The sequence below is a fragment of the Brienomyrus brachyistius genome, chromosome 11 (assembly GCF_023856365.1).
Source record: "Brienomyrus brachyistius isolate T26 chromosome 11, BBRACH_0.4, whole genome shotgun sequence".
In the NCBI taxonomy this organism is placed as follows: domain Eukaryota; kingdom Metazoa; phylum Chordata; class Actinopteri; order Osteoglossiformes; family Mormyridae; genus Brienomyrus; species Brienomyrus brachyistius.
Genome location: NC_064543.1, coordinates 14,299,616 through 14,320,789, shown reverse-complemented (window position 1 = coordinate 14,320,789; position 21,174 = coordinate 14,299,616). Strand labels below are relative to the sequence as shown.

The following is a 21,174-nucleotide window of genomic DNA, read 5'->3' as shown; positions in this document are numbered from 1 at the left end:
CCTGCTATTAGTCACTCATCAGAAGCTTAGCCACTTTCACGTGTTTCACGAGACTTATGTTAGAGCTGTATTATCCGCCTCACTGTTACAGCACGTGAAATAGATGTGTATGCTAAATGAATACAGGAAAGAAAGCAAGGTCAGGTGACTGCAATTCAGTTTAACTTTGTAACTTAATGAATGTAAAGGAGGCTTCAGATTTTTTTGGGGGGGAGAGGGCATGGTAGGACATGGGGAGGGGGTAATCTGAAATGAAAATAAAGACCATCTAAAACTTCTTTCTATTAATTGCACAAAAAAAAAAACAATTATGGCTGATTCTTGTACAGTCATGCTTGTACTACTAAAATGTTAATTAAAATCAAATTTGTGTTGTGTTGTGTTAGTGAAAATGGGGATGGTCCTTTTCAGAGGGGGGGGGCAGCCAGACTGGTCATTTTATGAGAAATTACTACTTTTGTACATCTTTTTTTTTAATTCACCTTATTCAGGCTGCTGTACATCTCCTTTTATTGACGGAGGATTTTAAAATTTGCCAAGCGGGTGGGGCAGGGTTGTGGCTGGCTAATTTTACTGCTGCTAAATACCAGGGTGACAGATTTCCGGAACATTGCACAACATTCGTGGGTGTCGGTGAGCTGCTGTCGTGTTGCGGTAACTCCCGGAACTTCCAGGAGAGGCGAGATGTCTGTTTTACAGTCACTGTTTTAGAAATGCCTGCAATCAGAGAGACCAGCTCTTCTAAATCAGGGTGCATCTATTGTTCATCTGGCCATGATCTAACCAGTATTAGTGATTAACTAAATTGCTATACATGATCTGTAAGGCAAAAGCGGGGAACAGGACATATAACATGTTGGATGGAGATATTAAATTAGTGCACAGATTTTATTATAGACACACCGATTTTATTTTTCACATGAAAATACAGTAATATGAAAATAACCAGGATATACAATTACAGCTCTTACTTTACAAGATGTCTCAAAATATAACATATGTACTTATAGAGGATCTGGAGAGTCCAAGGGGGATGTTCATTCGTTACTCAGCAGTTTTGGCAACAATACACCTTCTAGGAGATGGCAGCAAAGCTATTTATAGAATTTTTTTAATGATCCATTAAAATTCTAGAATGAAATAATCATTCATCCTAGTGTTTTGTGCGCTAGGAGCATTGTAGTGTTTGAGTTTCTCCGAGCATCAGAGTAAACTGAGACAAGTGCAGTCATATGATGGAGTCAGGGCAGAAGTTCTCTCCTCCATCTTCTCCGTACAGTTGCCTTGCAACCTAGGCAAAGGGCACATTGCACTGCAGGACAGTAAACTAAAGAGAAGGGACATATGAACCTGACTGAACAGCAGTGACCAGGAGACAACCTGGCCAGTCAACAGAGTCACCAGGATCAGGGGTCTGACTTTCAAAAGCCCCTGTGTCATGAGTCACATGAAGAAAATATAAAAACTTTCATCATTCATAAATCTGTTCCTCACACAAGCTGCTGCTTCTCCCACAGTCTTGTTCATCAGACATTAGTCGACCTGAGGTATTTCTCATTCTCCGCCCTGAAAGAGCAACATATGAACCTTGTGAACTTGAGTTAAGCACACGGGTGCCTGTTTGACTTGTTGCTGCAGGTTTCAACTGTAGCTCCAACAAAATAGGTCTCGTGTCTTTAGAGGTACTCATGATGGCTTCCTGTCTCTGTTTGAACTGACCCCTGACCTTGTGTACCTGTCTGCATCTTCAGAACGACTAGCATTTCCAAACTGGTTTGGTCTTCACACACTATGCAATGTTTGATGTAAATTCAATGCATGCACACACCTACCTAAACTCTGCTTTGAGCCTCTCCAGTTTGTCCTCAAGTCTATGGTTCTTCACAGGTAAGGGGCAGTCTGGGAAAAACCAACCAGTGACACCCTTGCAGATAAGTACGATGTGCTGCGGAAAAATGACAGAGGGCAGCAGAATAAGCCAATTAAGGGCACTTCTTACAACTTCCTAAAATACCTGTGGGGAAAAAGTGTCAAGATGGCTGACTTCCTGATGCATATTTTAGTTGTTCTCATAAAAAGGAAGCTTCTTTAGCAAGACTTCTATTATATAAATAATGATTTAGTTTTTTTGAAAAGCCATCTGCAATAACATGATTGGTTAATGAAAGGCGCATTGGTTTTATATACAAATTTACTTGCATATTTGATTTGTTTTGCAACTTTGCAATGATCTTTATGCAACCAGAGCCCTTTACGACCTTTACAACATGGATCCCATCAAACCACTTTCATTTAGAGTAACCTGCGGAGTGTTTGCACATAGTTGTACCTCAAACAGAATGACGAAGGCGAACCGGACTGCCAGAATAAGCCAGAACTGTGAGGTCAGCCCATAGTCCAGGTCATTTCTGTAGTCTTTATACCTAGGAACATAAAAGCCCTTCACATTTTGGTTGACCACAAATCACACAAAAGTGCTTTCATCCATATCCTCATCTCTACCTACAGCATGGTCTCATCTAGTGCTTAATTTGTGCTAGATCCTGCTAGAACAAGTTGCGAGACCTCTGTTTTTGACTGTCTACATTTTGGCGCCTGTCTGCAGAGATCTGGCAGCTCTCTGGTTAGAAAAAAAAAAGTTTGTATTTCAATTTACGGACCAATTTTCACTCAACTTCATGACCTTTATTAGTTTGGATTTATTCTTAAAAATACATAGCATGTTTTCAGCACCATGTTTTGTACACATTCCAGGACCTGCAGTTACCGCGTTACCCTTCCGCTCTCATATGCCGTCACATTCCAGCACATTGTGATTTACAAATTAAGCTCTGGTCTCATCGATATAATGTGCTAGCTTGCTACACTTAGAACTGTAACGTCTGGTGCCGCACCTCGTTTTAGTTTTGGATACCTGCTAGGTGTGTGTGAGCCAGCATAATGCCCATGTAGAGCCAAGTCCTACCACCTGGGTAAGAATCACATTACAGCTGAGTTTCTGCAAGTTCTAATGTTACTTGTACATATATTATTTATAAAGTGCCAATGTGAATAAACTTTGCTGAGCTATAAACAAATGCATCACACGTTAAAGTGTGCTAGCTAAGCAGTGTATCTGTGCAATTGTATTAAATTAATGACTTCTGTTCACACAGTTTTCTGTTGTGTGTCTGGGGGTGACATGGTACTGTAATCTCACACGCGTCGTGGCTTGTCAGTTCAGGACCTACCCCCTTCTGTGTTTGTGGAGTCAATATTCTACCCTTGTTTGTGCAGGATACTTCTCACTGTCCAAGACAGTCCTGCAAACTGGCATCTCTTAATTGCTCATAGTTTATGACTGCATGTGGGTTTATGCTCTGAATCCTGTTCAGAGTACCCTGTACTGCCTGGAAAGGGCTCCAGACTTACTGCAATTATGTACTGGATAAATGGCTATGGAAATTGGATGGGTGCAGATGTTTAGACCCAGTGGGACTTATTCTGCTGACCTGCAGTGGGTGACGTTGAGGCCATTCGGGGTGACCATCTGCTTGAGTTGGAAGTCTTGGTGGATACGCTCGTCACTCATGTACGCGACCGACAAGCTGTTGTTGATGTAGCCCACCATGCAACTTGGAGTGAAGCGCAACAATGAAAATACAGCATATACGGTTAGGATCAGTCAAGTCTCAAGATATTTAAGCTAAAAGGCACCCTTCAGGAGTGCGGGACACAAGCCATGTGTAGGTAGTGTCTATGAGATGTTTTTTGGTGGGGTTTGGGTAAAGACTCACTGCACATCTGTATTTTCCCCAGTAGCACACGGTCCGTAGTGGTAGCGGTAAACCAGGCGAGGGATGAAGTCTGATGTGATGCCAATGACCAGCCCGTTGGCGATGACGGCCATTATGCCAATCGCTTGCAGGATGTTGCTCCACACACCTTAGCAGACATGTAAAAAGTATGACTTTTAACTGCTGAGTGTAGGAAGGTATGCACAGTCAAAAGTTTATTTGTACTATTCTCTACATTTAAAAATAAAGACATCAAAACTATGAAATAACATATATGGATTATGTACTGGCCAAAAATTAATTTCATAAGGGTGGGGTAAGGCAACTCTGTGGGTTGGGACTCAGAAGGTTGTTGGTTTAAATCCCTGGGTGAGCAGATTGATTGGGCCCTAAGCCCCAATTGCTCCCGGTGAGCAGGTTGGCGCCTTGCGTGGCAGCCTCCACCATCGGTGTGTGAATGGGTGAATGTAAGGCAAATATTGTAAAGTGTTTTGAGTGCTCGAAGGAGTAGAAAATGCGCTATATAAATGCGATCCATTTACCATTTTTACAATTGCTCTAGGGACTGGCTGACTCTACTCTCTGCTTTACAGCAGTTTCATGTGGAGGTCTTCTAGGATGCTTTTCCAGCTGTTGTGAAGAAGGTCCCACATTGCTGTTGGCCACTTTTCCTTCACTCTCTGGTCAAACTCTTCCCAAACCATCTCTACTGTGCTTATGTCCATTGGCTAGGTCATGTGATGCGGCACTATCACTTTCCATTGTAGTGGGTTTGTTGTGTCAACTTCTGACTGGTACTGTATGTATGTAATACATGTATTATATGTGAAGGTGCCTTGAAGTGCCCACACTTGCACTCAGCAGCATCAAGTAGCTAAACACATTTAACATTGTCCCATTATGAGACTGGATGTTGGGTACTGGGGGTCAGCCATGTCCATCCATCCATCCATCCATCCATCCATCCATCCATCCCTTACAGTAGCGACTTGGCTTCCTGTGCCAGACTGACCAATGTTGTTGGTCTTATTGGGTACCAGTCGTCGCTCCAGGTTGACCATCTTGTAGGCGTCCAGGCGGATCTCGATGATGTTGTTGAGTAACGCCAGCAGGGGGGCCAGGGGGAAGGCGGCCACGAAGATGGTGGTGAAGCTGAACTGGATCACTACAAAGAGCAAAGGACCATGACCATATCAGGAGACAACAGTCTTCACAATTGTCAGTTAGGAAATACTGAATGCAAGAAATAAGACAGCATGTATTTTGCTTTGATCCTTAGGGCCATTGTGCTCAGATCATGCAAGATGAAATTTATAAAATGGATGTTTCATGAATCTTTATAAATTACATTAGGGAAGTGCAATAAACAACTCTTTGTACTAAATCTATTGCTAAATGCTATGATTACAGCTCTCATCAAACAAAATATTGGTTGCCACAAAAATAATTTCTCTGCAAGTTTCCAAGCTCAAATTAGCAAGGGCTGGACTGAAGCTTACCCATCTCAAGAAACTCGTTGAAGAGACTATAAACATTGATGCTGCTGAGGTTGTAGTTGTGGAGCCAGTGATTGAGCGTGCAGTGTTTGCAAATCTCTGATTTATCTTGTTTTCCACTTGACTGATTCCGGATACAAGAGATAGTCAGTTTTTTGGTTTCTTTCTCCTTGCAATAACTGGAGAACCAACTGCAGGGACAGGGAAGAGGCATAAATGGGGAGGTTTGTCCTCCAGGGACAGGACTATGGACTGGAATAACCTTGGTCAGCAAAATGCAATAGTTTTGGACTGAGTATAATGTCATCACATACAAGTTGTTCTGGTGTCTAAATATTTTTGTTTGACCATTTAAAGATGGTCAGATTCCCCTAAAAGCAATCAGTAAAATGAGTTATCAAATGAGCCATGAGTAGAGGGGTTGTGTCTGTAGGTAAAGCATCCACTAGAGCAGTGTTTCCCAACCCGGTCCTCAGGGACCCACAGACAGTCCATGTTTTTGCTCCCTCCCAGCGCCCTAGGGAGCAAAAATGTGGACCGACTGTGGATCCATGAGGACCGGATTAGGAAACACTGCACTAGCTAATGACATGGTAAGTTCTGTGACATCCTTCAAGACTGTGTTTCTGTGAGCTATGGTAGAGAGGTGGTCTTGAAGGTCGGAATAAATATAATGTAGACTTACGGCCCACAGAGTTCAAAGATGTTGTTGATAGTCTGCTTGAGCAGCATGATAATGGCCATTTGAATGAAGAGGTCAGTGAGGCAACCACTGGGGTGGCACTAAAGAAAAGAAATTCCGCTAAATTTATGGGTACAAAAGCTTTGTATACAGAGAAAGTAGATTTCATCACACAACAAAAGTTTACATTAATTGACAGAACTTATTTGGTAATAATTTACTTGCAGTTACTGAAATTCAAATTTTCTTTTTCTTCTAATAAAAATATTTTCTCTGATCACTTCCCTTATGTAAAATTATAAAATGAAGAGTGACGAGTCTAGACTTATTAGGTATTTCAGAGGTATTTTATAACATACAATGGACATGGTCATAATAATAGCATATTAGACTGTAGTGTGAGAAGACCACACCCTTTCACATGTCAGTGGTGACTGATGTTAAAATTCATAAAATGGGACAAACTTTCTACATATACCCTGCAATCATAGCAGGCATCATAAAAGCAAGTCTTTGGCAAAAAAATTAATTACTTGCCTTTTTTGCAGTATTCTTCCATTTCAGTTTTTTAGCATTATTGGCTCATTATGTTTAACATTATCATGCTGAACCATGGCAGTCAGGGAACTATAAGTTTTGACCAGTAAGTTTCATATTATTGGTTACATTCCTTTCAAGTCTAAGTCTTCCTTAGAACCTACTGAAAAGACGTAAATGTCCAACTACGTAAATGAGTGCACCTCTTCAAGTCTCCACTTTCCTGCGATCCGGTGATAGCTCCCTGGATACCCATTAATCCTAAACAGGGTATAAAAAGATAAGTATAATTTGTCTGTGTACCAGCTTAAAACTGATGTGAAAATCAGGTATAGTGCTTGGACCCATACTGCCCAGTCAGAAAGAATGAAACACAACTGTACCTCCCCAAAAAGAAGGCCACATAGAACAGAGAGGAGAAGTGAGTGAAGAACTGGAAGGTGAACATCTTGACTGTGAAGCTCCTCTCCGTGGAAACGACCGTGCGGGTCTTCTCTGCTTAGCAGACAGACAACAGTCAACAGGAAATGACCTCATATGGCAGCAGACCAGTAACAGAAACCATCACATTCCAGGTCCAGCAAAAGCTGAACCACATCCTAACTTAGCTGAGTTTGACACACATTCAATATAACTGATGAGAAACAATGAATCAAATAGCACTGTAGCTAGAATTTCCCCCAGCCAAGATTTAAACTATTTTTTGTTTTCTTTATACAAAAGATAATGGAGAAATCGAATGCCCACATTACCATAACAAATAGCTAAAATACTTTTAAAAATTGTCCTATACTGAGCGAATTTAAAATAAAATATATAATGACCTGATTTGATTTCATGGCATGACATGGTGAACAAAGAGGGTTATGAAGATTTGACTAACATTATCATCCATCAACTAAAGAAACAACATGCAGTACCTCATCCCTCCCTGAAACCAGCGATAGGATTTCCGAGATAAAAACAAATAGGAGATTTACAGCTGACTGATGTCAAAATGCACTTCAAAATATAAAGACCTATTTAAACAGCGTAAGATTGCATGAAAATACTTTTAGGTAACAAAACAAACTTTACGTAAATATATAACTTTCCCAAGCTATCCACCATTCAAACTGCAGTGCACGTATCCAGCAGGGACGGATTACGGACCGGGCCAGCGGGGCCGCTGCCCAGGGGCCCTTGGGGTGCAGGGGGCCCATGGGGCCACTAGCCCAAAACAATTTGCAACGCTTATCAACAATGTATTTTCGTTTGTCTATTTTAGAGGGCCTACATTCTTTGATCCTCTGCCTACAAGGGCCCCTGACCCTATAGGGAGGGCGTTTGGCTGCCAAGGGCCCTTGAATTGTGGTGGTTGTGGTGGTGGTGGTGGTGGTGGTGGGGGGGGGGGCCCTCGCGAACGTTTTGCCCAGGGGCCCACACAACCCATAATCTGTCCCTGGTATCCAGTGCATGTCTGTGCAGTTCATAAAACGAAGGTGTTTCTTTATGACATGTAAAGAAATAAAAGAAATGCCTTTGACAGGAAATTTGTGTTTATCATCTGCATGAGTGGCCAGTGCAGCTGGGGGTCAGCATCACAACAGTGAGATACGCAGCAGAGATGAGATCAGCGGTACTAAAAAGCCAGAATTATATCCAGCGAAATAATGGTGACCATGTGAATGCTTTAAAGAAATTGCCCAAAAAATTTAAGATTTATCTATGTCTCATGTATTTTCCACTGTGGTAAAATAACAGTGATGAGTGATGATGAAATAAGTACTGAACGCGTCAACATTTTTTTGCAATGAGACTATTCACATGAAATTTTCACCAGACATTGGTATTAACTCAAATTCACAAATGTAAAAAATTCAGGACAGAGCTCTTAAAATCTGGACCTCGATTCCAAATCCAGGTCCTGTTTTCAATTCTCTCAGTCGGTTAGTTTAATAATTACTGATTCTGATCACACCTGGCTCACGGGTAAAGAAAGGATGTGAAATCAGCAGTGCATAGACCTTGAGAACTGTGATTTGAACAGCACTGATGACTATTGACTGTGTATCGTCAACCAGCCATAAAATACAATCAAAATCTGAATGACCGGATAGACCTTGTGGTCATTTACGCACCTATATCACATAGCTTGCAGGCCATTTTCTCGTTGACCTGTGGGATAACAGAATGAGATGTTTAATATTTGACATTAGGCTTACACTCCGCAATGCTTAAAAGGTCTCTTTTTTGGGATTGGTTATTTGGGATGGTGCCCTACCCGAGTCATTATGGTGATGGTGAAGTAGTGCAGCACGGCACCCAATATGACAGCAACAATGCTTGCATTGTCCTTCAGGAGTGTCCAAGAACTCTCTGACAGCAGTCCGGTGGCCACAACCCGAAAGACCACTAGAGCTTGGGCCAAGCCGATGATCAGTATCAGCTGGACCAGAACACACCGTGAGAAATGCTCAGTTAACCAAGTCGAGCACCAGGACTGGCCACCTGCAAACCACTCACATGGCCCTGACCTACACTGCTAGAACTTCTCACTGGATAACACTTTGCTAAATATGCTTACATTGAAAAAACATTGTTCCACCTGCTCGGTTTGGCTTTTGGTGGAACAGACAGCAATACGAGAGAGAGGGAACTCGCTTTCAGATTCACTGCTGACCCCTAGTGGAAGTTGTTCAACTTTGCAGGGAACAAAAGTGACAAACTCCACTAAGGAGTTCTCTAGATTTAAATTATTCCATTTATCCTTTATTTTATAATAAAGTACATTTGTGTAAAGCACTACATAATATATGAAAAACTAGTGTAAATAGAATCATTGAGTAGCCTAACCATTTACAGTATCAGATTCCATCATATCATATTCATCAATCCAACCAACTTGGAAGGGGGCCTGGAACCTCTCTCAGGTGGCATGGAGCAGAAGGCAGATACACAAGTATGCACAGATACTCCACGAACAATCAGACACCCCACGCAGCCTTGTCTTTGGGCTGCAGTTGAGAATATGGAAGAAGCATGATAACTCGTGTTGGAACCCCAGCCTTGCAATAGGTTCACATAAGTGACCACAAGGAGCATAATTCCGTGTCCATGCTATGCTATGTTCTATAAGGATGGATTAAAAGCTACAATTTGAAGAATATCCAAACGCAGTGAAGGTTCTAAATGACAGTAGTGAAGTATGTTAAATGAAGAAAGGAAAATTTCACAGGCATGTCAAATGTCTCGTTATTGTACACTGTGCACAGAGTGTAATCTCTGAAATGATCCAACTTGTGTATGTGTCGCACTTTCATTTTGAATCTTACCATTAGTGTGACTAGGATCATGACTAGAGTGTTGTGTAGAAATGAATGTTGGTACTTCTTGGGTGAACAGTTTGGGTCATTCACCACCTCCAGGATCAGCTCCTCCTGAGAGACATGTATAGAATCAGGCTTCACAAGTTATCTTAGACACATCACACTTCTGGAAGAGCTAAAACATTTATGCATTGGCTCATCAGATTTAACAAGGATCAAGTGATCAAGTGAAGAACTAGTGACTTAATTGGAAACCAGATCGCAAAATGTCTAAAATAGATACCGGCTCTGATCTCTAAACAAAATATCCCGACTCTACATCCTGCATAGTGCTCTTGTGGAAAACCCTCGGCCCTCCAAACCCTCCCTCCACTGTACCTCATCCTCACACCATTCAAACACTTTCCACTGGGATACATAGATGGCTCGACGCCTCTTCCACAACGCCAGAAACACGGTGGCTATGGAAGAAACAGGCACATGTGTAAGCACCCATTGAGACCAACACCTACTGTTAGGATGCAGAGCAGAGCCTGCAGGAGTACGCACCCCACAAGGCCATAAACATGGCAAAAGCCACCGTCCCCTCATTGTCAAAGAGATGGGTGACCTGCAGAGAGAGGGATAACGGAGTAGCACCTTTATATATCTTTTCATATTCAACTCAGATCATCTATGACTCTGCTCCATATCCCCATTCCTTCCATTTAGCTCCTCTGCGGTGGCTTAGACCTGGTCAATGACCAATATTAGCCAGGTTAGGGTTAGGGTTAAGGGAGAAGCGCTCATAGGGTGTACCTTAGCATAGGAGCAGGTATCCGAAAGCTGCCACACATTGCACTTCTCGTCACACAGCGGGCACATGATGATATCAGCTTGACACACTTCTGTACTGTGAGACATACAGAGGGGGTGAATATCTTCCTCATTAATCTCACTAATTAATCTCACTGCCACCCGTGGCAAAGCCCAGCGAGCTGGAGCTTAAGGGCCTTGCTCAAGGGCCCACAGACGTGCCGAAGCTGGGGTTTAACTGGTGACCTTCTGATCACACACACAGCGGCTTAGTCCACTGAGCCACATACTGGCCCTGTGTGTTGAGTATTATGTAGAACTGTTCCTTACTTACTAATAAGGGATGGTTATCACATGACTTGCCCTCATTCTCCCCAGTTCCCTCTCTCTCTCTCTCTCTCTCTCTCTCTCTCACACACACACACACCTTTTACATTGCTTCCTATGTAGGAACATACGTTCTAAGTGGAGACACAGAATTGCACATGAAACGCTTCCAGTATACCAACTATTGGAAGACAGAGATGGGAAAACTCACATAAGGGGATTGCTGTTGAAAAATGCCAAGCCATAGAGGAATACGATCACCCCCAGGACAGCTGCAGGAAATAGTAGCCAGGTATACCAGCCCAGCCATAGGTAGTAGAGGGCAATCTTTTCCCCAAAGTAATTCCTGGTGGACACACATATGGCAGAGGTTAACTGAACCATAGATCTCAAAGTGTTGAAAGGTATGGAGGATCCCCCCTAGCTCTTACCTGATAATATTCATGGGCTGCAATCTGAAGAAGGCCAACCAATTAGCCCACCTCTTTTTCAATTCCTTCGTCTCCTCTTTCTGCAGACCACAAGACAACAAAATTATGTCAATTAAGGCACACTATGGGCATTGCAAATTAATAAGCATGGATAATCTTTCAGAACAGTAGACGTAATTCATCCTTATCCAGTGGAATGTTTTAAATGTGTCCTCCGGAACTGGTTTAATAAAACTCAGTGGGGGCCAAGATTAAATGTACATAGCTAATGCTGACAAGTATATAATTGTTTACATCTTTCCAAAAACTGGACTCCTAATCAACTTCATTGCAATTATCTTCAAACCTTTCAAACCAAAAGCATCAACAGTGGTGCTTGTTAGACGGAAATACAAAATAATAAATTAGTACTACTGTCTATTTCCCATCAGACTGTTACTTGCTGATGAGATCATAGGTAAGGTGATTTACTGGGACACAACCAGTTACACCACTGGTATTTCTCCAATGGACACAATTACAGTTAGGCTTGTGTCAGGGTGTTCATAAGATGCTGTTTTTCACTGCATATCCATTCCTCAAAAGTACTTCACAGTGTCCTTACATCATGTAGACAGAATTTGGTCTCAAACACATCCTGGTCCATGAGATCAGTCAGGTTCTCTGTGGGTGTGGAATTAATCTGATCAGATAATAAACAAGGGCTATAACAGTTTTGCTTTTAAACGCCCCTTTAGCGAATCTCACATAAGCATACAGTACATATGACACTTACCTCCTGTGTCAATGTAAGTGTGTTCCAGGATAAAATGTACAATCCTTATCCTGAAACAGAGTGCTTTTGTTTTATAACATAACTCAATCAATCAGATTACAATAAATGTGCTTGAAGATTTTAGATAGTCTGATAAATTTGGCTAAATGTGCTATACGGACAGTAAATTATATGGTTTTCTTGAACATGCATCCCATCTTGTTTTTCTCTGAGACACACATACATGTCAGAATGAGGCCTGGGGTCTGAGCACGTGGTCATTCACCCAACACCTTAGGAGCCTTTTTCAGGGCTTTATGGGTCCAACAAAGAGGTGTAGCTGCTCTGCCAAGTGCGGAATTCAAACAGGCAATCTTTGACCCCCCCCCCACCAACAAAACAACAAAAACTAAAACTCCAGAAAGCACAGTAAAACACATACCAGTCCACACTGCAGCTTAGACAGCATTGCATCATTTCAAATGTTGTGGTGACCTCACCTGGTGGACACAGAGACTGCCCCCTGCTGCTCCCCACTTCCATTGCAGGCATCGGATACTTTCAGCAGATATATGTACTTCTCAAAAATGTCATCTGGGGCTCGAATCCCAAAAAAACGCTTCTCTTCATGCACAAACTCCTGACATACAATAGTAGGGGTCGTAGGTTTAACAATACAGATTCTTTACAAATACAAATAAATATTAATTTATATATAAATAAATATTACATATTTATATTATATAAATATATAAATTTATCCGATCAATTAACAGCAAAGACTTGTTACTTACTTTTACATCAAAGTTCTTCGCCTGCAGTACGGTTCTAAAAGCTTCCTGTTTTTTAAAAGCTTCAGATTCCTGGTCGCTGATTTTTTTCGCAACCAAAACATAATCACATGGCCAAGGAGCACACTGTTAAAAGCATATAATGGTGATTAATTGCATTTTCTTCATGTTTTTTCATGAAATTTGATGCAAATACTAAACTAATATGAACATGCATCAAAAACTGTAAACAAATCAATGCAGATATCCAGAATTTACTAAGGGATGAATTGCTGTTTCCTGTGATGCACATCAACCCTGACTGAGGGAGTCACCTTACCGAACCTGGCAGTAACGGTGCCTGATCTTGGTTACAATTACTGACGTTCTGCAGCTCCACGTCAGCCTGGAGATCAGAGAGGAGTAGATGGCTCTGTGTCATGGACACGAACGGTTACTCACGCTGCTTCTGCTCTCAGAAGCAACAATAGTCACGGCATCCTCTCATGAAACCCAGCCCAGATGAAACCACGAGAAGCAAAAAATACCTGCAGGGAGTTTTATTGAGCAAAACCTTCTGGTTCACCTACTAGGAATTGATTGCTTTGTTGCATCCTAAATACACTGCCCCAAAATGATCACAATACAAATTCAGCCTATCCTGGAAGCATCATTCATTTTAAGCCAGTCTATGAGTAGCATCTCATTTTTTATGTTACACTAGAATAACACAAAAGCATGGAACTCTATTAATTATCTTAGTAGATGCCATCTGAAACCACATAATCTTCACAGAACACTGTACTATAATTTCGGGAGCAACAAACTGTATATATTTTCTCAGTGTACCTAAGTCTTCATTGCTTTCAGAATACACTGAGAGGGGTTTAGCGTTTAGGAAGGAATATAGGAATATAGACTCGGTATGCTTGACAGGTGAATGTTAATGCAGCATTTGGTCCATGCAAATTTTTGCATGGAACTTGTTTCCTCTGCCCCAGCATTTCATTAGTGATCTGTAGTATACAAACATGTCGAAACTGAAAGCAAGTTCACCCACCGGTTTATCTACTCAACAGGGCCGCGCAGAGAGTTTTCAAGCAAGAAAGGAGGAAGGAGCCCCCCCCCCGTAAAATGTGTGATCGTCGGTAATCGAACTCCATAAAATGTGTGTGGAGGTTCGGTCGTCCCTTTTAAGACTTTCCATATGAGTGGTATTTACATATAACAAACTGAAAGCAAAGTTGTATTTCCTTAAGTATGTAATACGGAATTCCGTGCTAGGGGATCAGAAAACATTCCTAAAATTTACATTATCTGATCTGATATCATCTCCTATCTCATGCTAAATAACCCGATTTCACTGCCTTGTTCCACTCACTAGCTCACTAAAAGTGAAGCAACATGAAACTTACGAAATTTAGAAATAGGACTAATTGAAATCCAAAACATTAATAACAGAAGATATTTCGGTGACTACCTCTAGAAATAATGCATTTGGGCCTCCATCCGAGCACAGGAATGCTAAGATTGATGTCACAAGTACTCGCACAGGGGCCTTATGTGAGAAGTCCATTATAGCATTGATGTAAATGGAATCGTGTTTTGCATTAAAAGTACCCCCGTATTATCTCTCATTTTAGTTACATTTGGTGATTCACTTTTAACCAAAATCAATTATTTTACCCTTTTTATTCATGTAGTTATTTAAATGAAAAAATCAGGTTCAAGATTTTTATATTTCATCCGTATAACGAGTTACATGCCAGAAATTATACAAAGAAGGCAGTAAAAGGAAAAAAAACATCTGAAAATGAAAACTGAAAAACTTTTCAAACTTAAAGTATAAAGGAAAACTTTCATAATTTCTTATAGACACATCAAGCAAAGGATCTCATTCTATTTTTGGGATATTTTCAAATAATTGGCCATAAGTAGTCATAATTTACTACGCATTTCTGTAGTACATTAATTACACATTTCTCGGATTTACGTTTTGAAATCTTTTAAAGGATTTCGATGCTTACTATAAGTAGCCTAAATAGTGCTGATTTCGTCTTTGAATTATTTCAGATTGTCAGTGTTTTTTATGATTGTAAGTCTCATGTCATGCTTATTAAGAGCCAATCAACCCATTAACATCGACATTTTACAAATCAGTTGGCAACACCTGTTGTTATAGGATACACTTAAGAAAATAAAACTTTCAACGATGAGAAATATTGCGGCTCAAAGGGTTTCCTTCAATAAGGCGATCCTTTAGGCTACTGTGGAGTAGCCTAATTCATATTATCCAATACAGTTATCAAAACATATAGCCAAATTACCTCTAGCTGCCCAAATAATTTTCATCACTATGAACAAAAACTACACGATAAAGTTAATTCCGTTCCTTGCTCCATTGTCATCGTTATAATCGACATCTAATATTACGATACAGTAAAACAGTCCTTCCGATGTCTTTAAGGTACATTCAATCACAAACACTGTGATCGTATTTAACCGTCGGTTTATCTTACCTTGCTTTTTGATCTCATGTTGAACCTGGAATCAGACAGACCAGGATTTAATTCCAGCTTGTAGTTAAAACTCACAAATCAGTTTGTTTTGTTCATTCGGATGTACGAGTATTAACAACTTGAAGAAATGTTTCTAGTCCAATATGAATCGTAAACTCAACTTCCGTGTTTAACCAAAGGAGTCCACGCACTGTTTGCTGACGGCATTGTGCAGGTACGCGAAACTAACCTTACCTGTTGTTTACTGTCAAGGTACGTTGGGGTCCAAAGTATGACATAGATGGCAGAAATTAGATTCTCATAAGACTCACCAGGATAACTACACATAATATCTTATTTTTTATATTTATATCGCGCATTTTAAATAAAGATATTAAGCAAAAATTATTATCCATTATTTAACTTAATAAGAAATTTCAACAATGGGCTTTAATATCGTACTCGTGGCATGCAGAAACAGCTCACTGGTCACCAGGGGGCACCAAAAGACCATCCATCCGTCTTTTAACCACCCTGGATTTGGTAACCCGAGAAAAAGCAGGGCTAACCGTCAGGCCACCTTAGTTATAGTTCATGAAAGTTAGCACTCCCCATTTGTTTGCACCTGTGACAGGGTCCCAGTGAGAATAATGAGCGCCTACCGCTCCGTTATAATATACACTGACATGTAAATGGCCTTCACACTATACCTAAGCAAAATTGTTCCAGGAATTTCACATTACTATTTCAAATTCTTTGACATACAAGTGCAGGCAGCCACCTGTTCTGAGGCTCTGCGCTTCAGACAGCAGTAAATTTAGTCCAGCTATGTATAAGATTAAAAGGTAGTTATTTTGAACATTGCCGGGGTGTCATCGTAAACAAGCAACTGTTCTTAATGCTTTGCCTGGTTAAATAAAGGTTAATGAATGAATTAACAAATTTGTCCATAGTTAAGCATAAGCTAAGTCGTCATATGAAGCTCATGGTCTGTTAATCTATGTCCTTATCCTCATCTGATCATCAGTTGTGGGTAATAATCAAAACAGGGTCATTAGTACAATCAGCAGAAACAAGCTTCTTAATAGGGTTGCTGGGCTCACTCAAAATAAAGTGAAATATTTGGAGAACTGGAGGGATCTCAAAACAAATCCACTGCTTATTCGAATTCAGAGGAGCCAGCTGATGTAGTTCCAGAATCTCATAAGGATGCCACTTAGTTGGCTCCCAAGGGCACCACCTCACAGAACATGGACCCAGGCCAGTCAGGACAGGCCAGGGCGACCCACCTGGCTTGGAAACATCTGAAGAGGCGATTTCAGTATTTGCAAATAATCATCAATCATTCATTTATTTCATCATGTTGACCAATTGTGTATAGATTGCAAGTTGTGCCAACTTTGAAAAAGATAGAAAATGGTTTTGTGTGTATATAAAACAAAGGCTTGAATGGTACTTTGTTTATTGAAGAACAATGGTCATTTTTAAAATACACACTCAATGTAAGCTGAGAGGTAACAAATACCTCGAAAAAAAATCCTATCCCAACACTCAGTATCTGATATTAAATTTTTATTACTAATAAGTAAAATGTCTAACACTATAAATGAAGTCTAACACACCAAAACATATTGCATTACATAATAAAGAGGACCAATGACAGACTTTACAGGACAATATAGAGGACTCCATGGTCTACTCGGCCTATTTACGTGAGAGACTATGAAATTTTACAAAGGGCAGGAATTTAACAACTTCATTAACAATAATTGACAGTTAGCATGCAATGTTCAGTGGTCATCATCATCCTTTTCAGATATTCTGCGAAAATTCTTCCGATTGACCTTTCGACTGATGTTAAAACCCACAGCAAGTGGTTGCTGCTGTTCAGGATCTCTTTCAGCATTCTCAGACTCCCTCTTCCTCTTCCTCTTCCCTTCCACAGTGCCTGGATGGACACACTCTTCCTCTGTCGGCAAGTCTTCCAGATGGCCCAGGCCCACTGCCTTCTTCATCTCCTCTCCACATTTGCGCCCCGGCTGTCTCTCACTCATCTGACTGGGCCGAGAAAATACTATTTTGCCTTCAGAACTACTGGAGTGGTCCTGGTTGAATGCTAGAGAAAAGGGTTTCTGGGCATCGCCTCCCAGGGGCCCCTGCCTCTGCTTCCGAAGACTCTGGATGTACTCCTGTGCTACTTGGCTGTTCCTGCTGTTGCTCGTCTCAGGCACATCCTCCAGGCTGTACTTGGTCCAGCGTTCTGGATGGGCCACATAGTCAGGCACGCCCCTGGACGATGGAAGCACTGGGGCTTGCTTGTTGGATGACAGGCCACCTTTCTCTCCATCCTTCTTTGGGGGTGGGAGTATAGGCCGTACAAAGGGTCCATCGATGATGTTGTCCTCCCCCAAGCCTGGGGCGGCTATCTTAGCAGCACTCTCTAGGCAGTCAAAGATGCTGTGGCTACGGGCTGAGAAACCAACACCGGCACCCTTCAGTTGGAAGAGTGGCTCCCGGAGGTTGGAATCTGTATGCTCTTTGGGATTGTCCCCATCTGAAGAATCTTCACCAGAAGACAGATCTTCAACTTCAGCATCAAAGGGGATGGTTGGGTCTTCAGGATCAGAGTCGCTCAGGGAGACCGAATCAGAAGGTTCAGCAATGGAATCTCTGATGGAAAGTTTAGCGGGAGCGTCATCTTCATGATCTTCACGGTCACACATGGTCTATGGGTCAGTGTCTGTTGTAGCAGCTGAAGACAGGGACTTCCACACGTCCAACGAATTCACAGCCTAACAGAGCATGAGTCAGGGAGAATAAATATTGTTTCACTAATTAGATTGCATATTAACACTATTACAAACAATGCACATAAAATTGGTAAATCAATTTACAAACATTCAAAGTAAACCAAGCGATAAGATGATAAACTCCAGTATGAAAGAAGCCATTGCAAACAGTTGTCAACATTAAAACTCCATTTCCAAACAAGACAACTCTTACATCTAATGCACCAAAAGTTCCTAAATGGAATTCCCTCACAGCATGTCCGGGGAAAGCCCGCTACTCACATTAGTCTGGGACTGGACTAATTTCCCAGTCTCTGGATCGGTGAGGATTACCAATGTCTGCAGCTCCTTTACACTGGTGAGGAATAAATAAAAAAAGGTATGCATTACTGTGCCAAAGCAAAGATTTCTATTCAGGCAACAATTTCATTCAGCAGCACAGCTCAACGATTTGTTAATTTGTGACCCATCACCGCGAAATGAGTCTTAAGTCGCACTGGTAGAAATACACCCATAAGACTCATTTCGTGGTGATGGGTCACATTTAAGGAACTTTCAGACATCATATTTCCCTTTGTTTACAGGTTTAAAAATGAGGTGACATCCTAAAATAAATCACTACTCAAATCAGGCTGGCTGTGAAGATACAGCCATTGCTTCGGGTATCATGGCAGAAGATAAAATTAGAGATGCACCAATTGCAATTCTAGTAAGCTAGATTAAGATCTGGCTTTTTCATACTTTCATACTGTACACTTTTTTGTGCAGGGGGTTAAAGTTTCACTAAAACATTTTTATTCTATCATAGCAAGAAAACCTTGAAAAGGAATAAACATAAAAAATTACAAAGCTAGCTAGCTAATATAGGTTTCATAATCAGTTTAAAGTTTACATCCGATGTTTCATCACATTTTCGTGGCTAGTCCCCCATGGTTTAATTTGGCTTTACATGTATTACAAATTGCAGTCTCCACACTAACATGTTAGCGCTGAATGCGAGTATGCACCCGGTGGTGACACTGCTGCCTGCACCTCTGTCCGTATGACGTGTGGTGAATGCGTAAATCAGACTTGTTCAGTGTAGGAAATACATTAGCCTGACTGGCCAGTCTCCAGTCTGGGCCAAGCATGCTGAAAATCAGCCGATTCCAGTCCCTGGCTGGTCGATCGGTGCATCTCTAGTTAGAATTCAACATGTAGCAAGAATTTAGATATGTCCAGTTTAAATACCATCTGTTATACCACTTACTCATCATTCTGTTGAATACTATATATCCCCAGCCTACATCAGGGATGAAAGCGTTAAAATTTTACAAGAACTGCACACTGATGATAAACTATTTTGCATGCATTTTACGGCATACATAAAAGGGCGCTTACAAATGTGTCTGAAAACATGCATATTATACATGTATCCATACATATGACACTCCCTATCCGAGTCATTTTAAACGAGTTCTGGGAACTGCAGACAGCGTGATGTGGGTGTGTAAGGAGACAATCTTACTGGAAATGAAGACTCACAGGTTCTGGGAGCTGGTGAGGATACCGCACAGCTCAGTAAGAATGGCAGATCTATGAGAGTAGATCTGTGCTTCAGCCTCTTCCATCGTGTTGTGAACGCCCTCTGATCAACTGTATCAACCGCTACCTGGGGACACATACAAATTAAGAGTACTGAGTTGTTATAGCAATCTTTATCAGCAGCACTCATTGCAAAACATAGTTTGTATCTATAACAAAACGGCCAGTTTCCTTAACAGGAATGCAACATACGTTACACATTTAATGAGCAGGCCAATGTATGATACCGAGGACTAACGGGCTCCTCTATTCGCGACATAATCAACATAAATAATTATCAATAGTCTGACGCATAAGGATAATTATTACGCACAAACACCAACTGAATATTACATCTAATTGTAAGTACGCCACAGCAAACGTCGTAAAAGTATGCTCGCGAACTCTTCCGCGTCTTCCATCTTACCTTCTTTCCCGCTGATGTGGTAACCGTGCATGATGCATCATGGGTAATGTATTTCAAACTAGCTATAACACGCTTGCTTAACGTGGTATAAATGCGTCTTGGTTCTCACATAAATAGGCCTATATTTTTTTTGCTGCACTGCATTCGACCACATAAAATATCCGTAATATTTTGTCATATTAACTCAATGGTTAAAAATATTGAAATGAAAACACCCACACGGAGTGGTTTATTGTACATACAATGCACTGTATCATTAGCGTAAGTATCGAAGTAGGCGATGATTGACACCGAACTGTACTTTAATGTATATAATTTAATGTAACTAGGGCGATCATCAGCGTACAGCAAAAAGAATGTTAAATTCCACAAAACAGCAAAAATACTGATCTAACAGGAATAATGTCATTAGCAAAAGCCACTTCCTGCCACGATTTTTGGTGTCGCAAAATTCTAACAGCAGCTGTGGTGTCGCTCACCTTATCAATATTTATTATTGTTTTATTCCCTTGGAAAACCACGTTCGTTTTTTGTTGCATCAATAAAAATGGATTTATTAAGCAACATTGGATACAATGTGACAAATATTGCATATGTTCTTTAAAAAGATTAATAACGATTAAGGAACAAGATGTGCACTCCAAAGTCTGAAAATCCAAATCCAGGGAGCAAAATTGCATTGACATATTAATTTAGTAGCCAGTAGTCAGTTTCAGTGTTCTGTGGACATGGTAAGACAGATTGAGAACTTCCCTGAGATTTGTGGCCCATATATACAATTGTCTATAAACATTTCACTCTGCTTATGGGCTTGTTAGTCCCAATCTAAATTACTGATTCGTACATCAGTTCCTTTAAATAAAATTACAACACCAACGACAATTCATTATCGTCTACAGAATTTTCATTGGCATGTGGAAATAAATATCTCACAGAAGAAATGCCTTTTAGAATTAAAGGGCCGCAATATAGTAAGCTGAGGTACAAGAGTTTACCAAGTCTCATCAGGCACCTTCATGAA

General features: G+C 40.9%; 2 protein-coding genes across 9 annotated transcripts; both read right to left on the bottom strand.

Moving 5' to 3' along the window:
* Window positions 1–886: 886 nt before the first annotated feature.
* Window positions 887–15,609, bottom strand: LOC125704078 (anoctamin-9-like). 2 transcript variants are annotated; one of them, XM_048969386.1, is made up of 24 exons: window positions 15,396–15,609; window positions 13,217–13,309; window positions 12,901–13,023; window positions 12,607–12,746; window positions 12,128–12,177; window positions 11,957–12,015; window positions 11,353–11,432; window positions 11,133–11,267; window positions 10,598–10,691; window positions 10,349–10,409; window positions 10,178–10,260; window positions 9,806–9,910; window positions 8,755–8,919; window positions 8,612–8,648; window positions 6,875–6,986; window positions 6,695–6,752; window positions 5,958–6,055; window positions 5,276–5,463; window positions 4,789–4,941; window positions 3,777–3,924; window positions 3,492–3,614; window positions 2,330–2,423; window positions 1,833–1,945; window positions 887–1,566 (listed from the first exon to the last, which is right to left on the bottom strand). In XM_048969386.1, the coding sequence occupies exons 1-24, from the start codon at window positions 15,411–15,413 to the stop codon at window positions 1,527–1,529; spliced, it is 2,370 nt and encodes a 789-aa protein (XP_048825343.1). In that variant the 5' UTR covers window positions 15,414–15,609; the 3' UTR covers window positions 887–1,526. The 2 variants fall into 2 exon arrangements, with proteins under 2 accessions (XP_048825343.1, XP_048825344.1); XM_048969387.1 differs by having other exon boundaries at window positions 13,217–13,282.
* Window positions 15,610–16,819: 1,210 nt separating this feature from the next.
* tssc4 (tumor suppressing subtransferable candidate 4) lies at window positions 16,820–20,283 on the bottom strand. Of its 7 annotated transcripts, none has more exons than XM_049030225.1 (4): window positions 20,154–20,283; window positions 19,671–19,814; window positions 18,446–18,518; window positions 16,820–18,166 (listed from the first exon to the last, which is right to left on the bottom strand). In XM_049030225.1, the coding sequence occupies exon 4, from the start codon at window positions 18,095–18,097 to the stop codon at window positions 17,165–17,167; it is 933 nt and encodes a 310-aa protein (XP_048886182.1). In that variant the 5' UTR covers window positions 18,098–18,166; window positions 18,446–18,518; window positions 19,671–19,814; window positions 20,154–20,283; the 3' UTR covers window positions 16,820–17,164. The 7 variants fall into 7 exon arrangements, with proteins under 7 accessions (XP_048886182.1, XP_048886183.1, XP_048886185.1 ...); XM_049030226.1 differs by having other exon boundaries at window positions 19,688–19,814; XM_049030228.1 differs by having other exon boundaries at window positions 20,081–20,162.
* Window positions 20,284–21,174: the final 891 nt, after the last annotated feature.

Bases quoted from the DNA above. Each gene is read 5' to 3' on its own strand.
- LOC125704078 (XM_048969386.1), bottom strand. The intron at 8,649-8,754 runs GTAGGGCACCAT...GTTATCCCACAG, and splicing joins CCATCACCATAATGACTCGG to GTCAACGAGAAAATGGCCTG. The intron at 3,615-3,776 runs GTGAGTCTTTAC...CTTCACTCCAAG, and splicing joins GGGGAAAATACAGATGTGCA to TTGCATGGTGGGCTACATCA.
- tssc4 (XM_049030225.1), bottom strand. From the start codon at position 18,097: ATGTGTGACCGTGAAGATCATGAAGATGACGCTCCCGCTAAACTTTCC.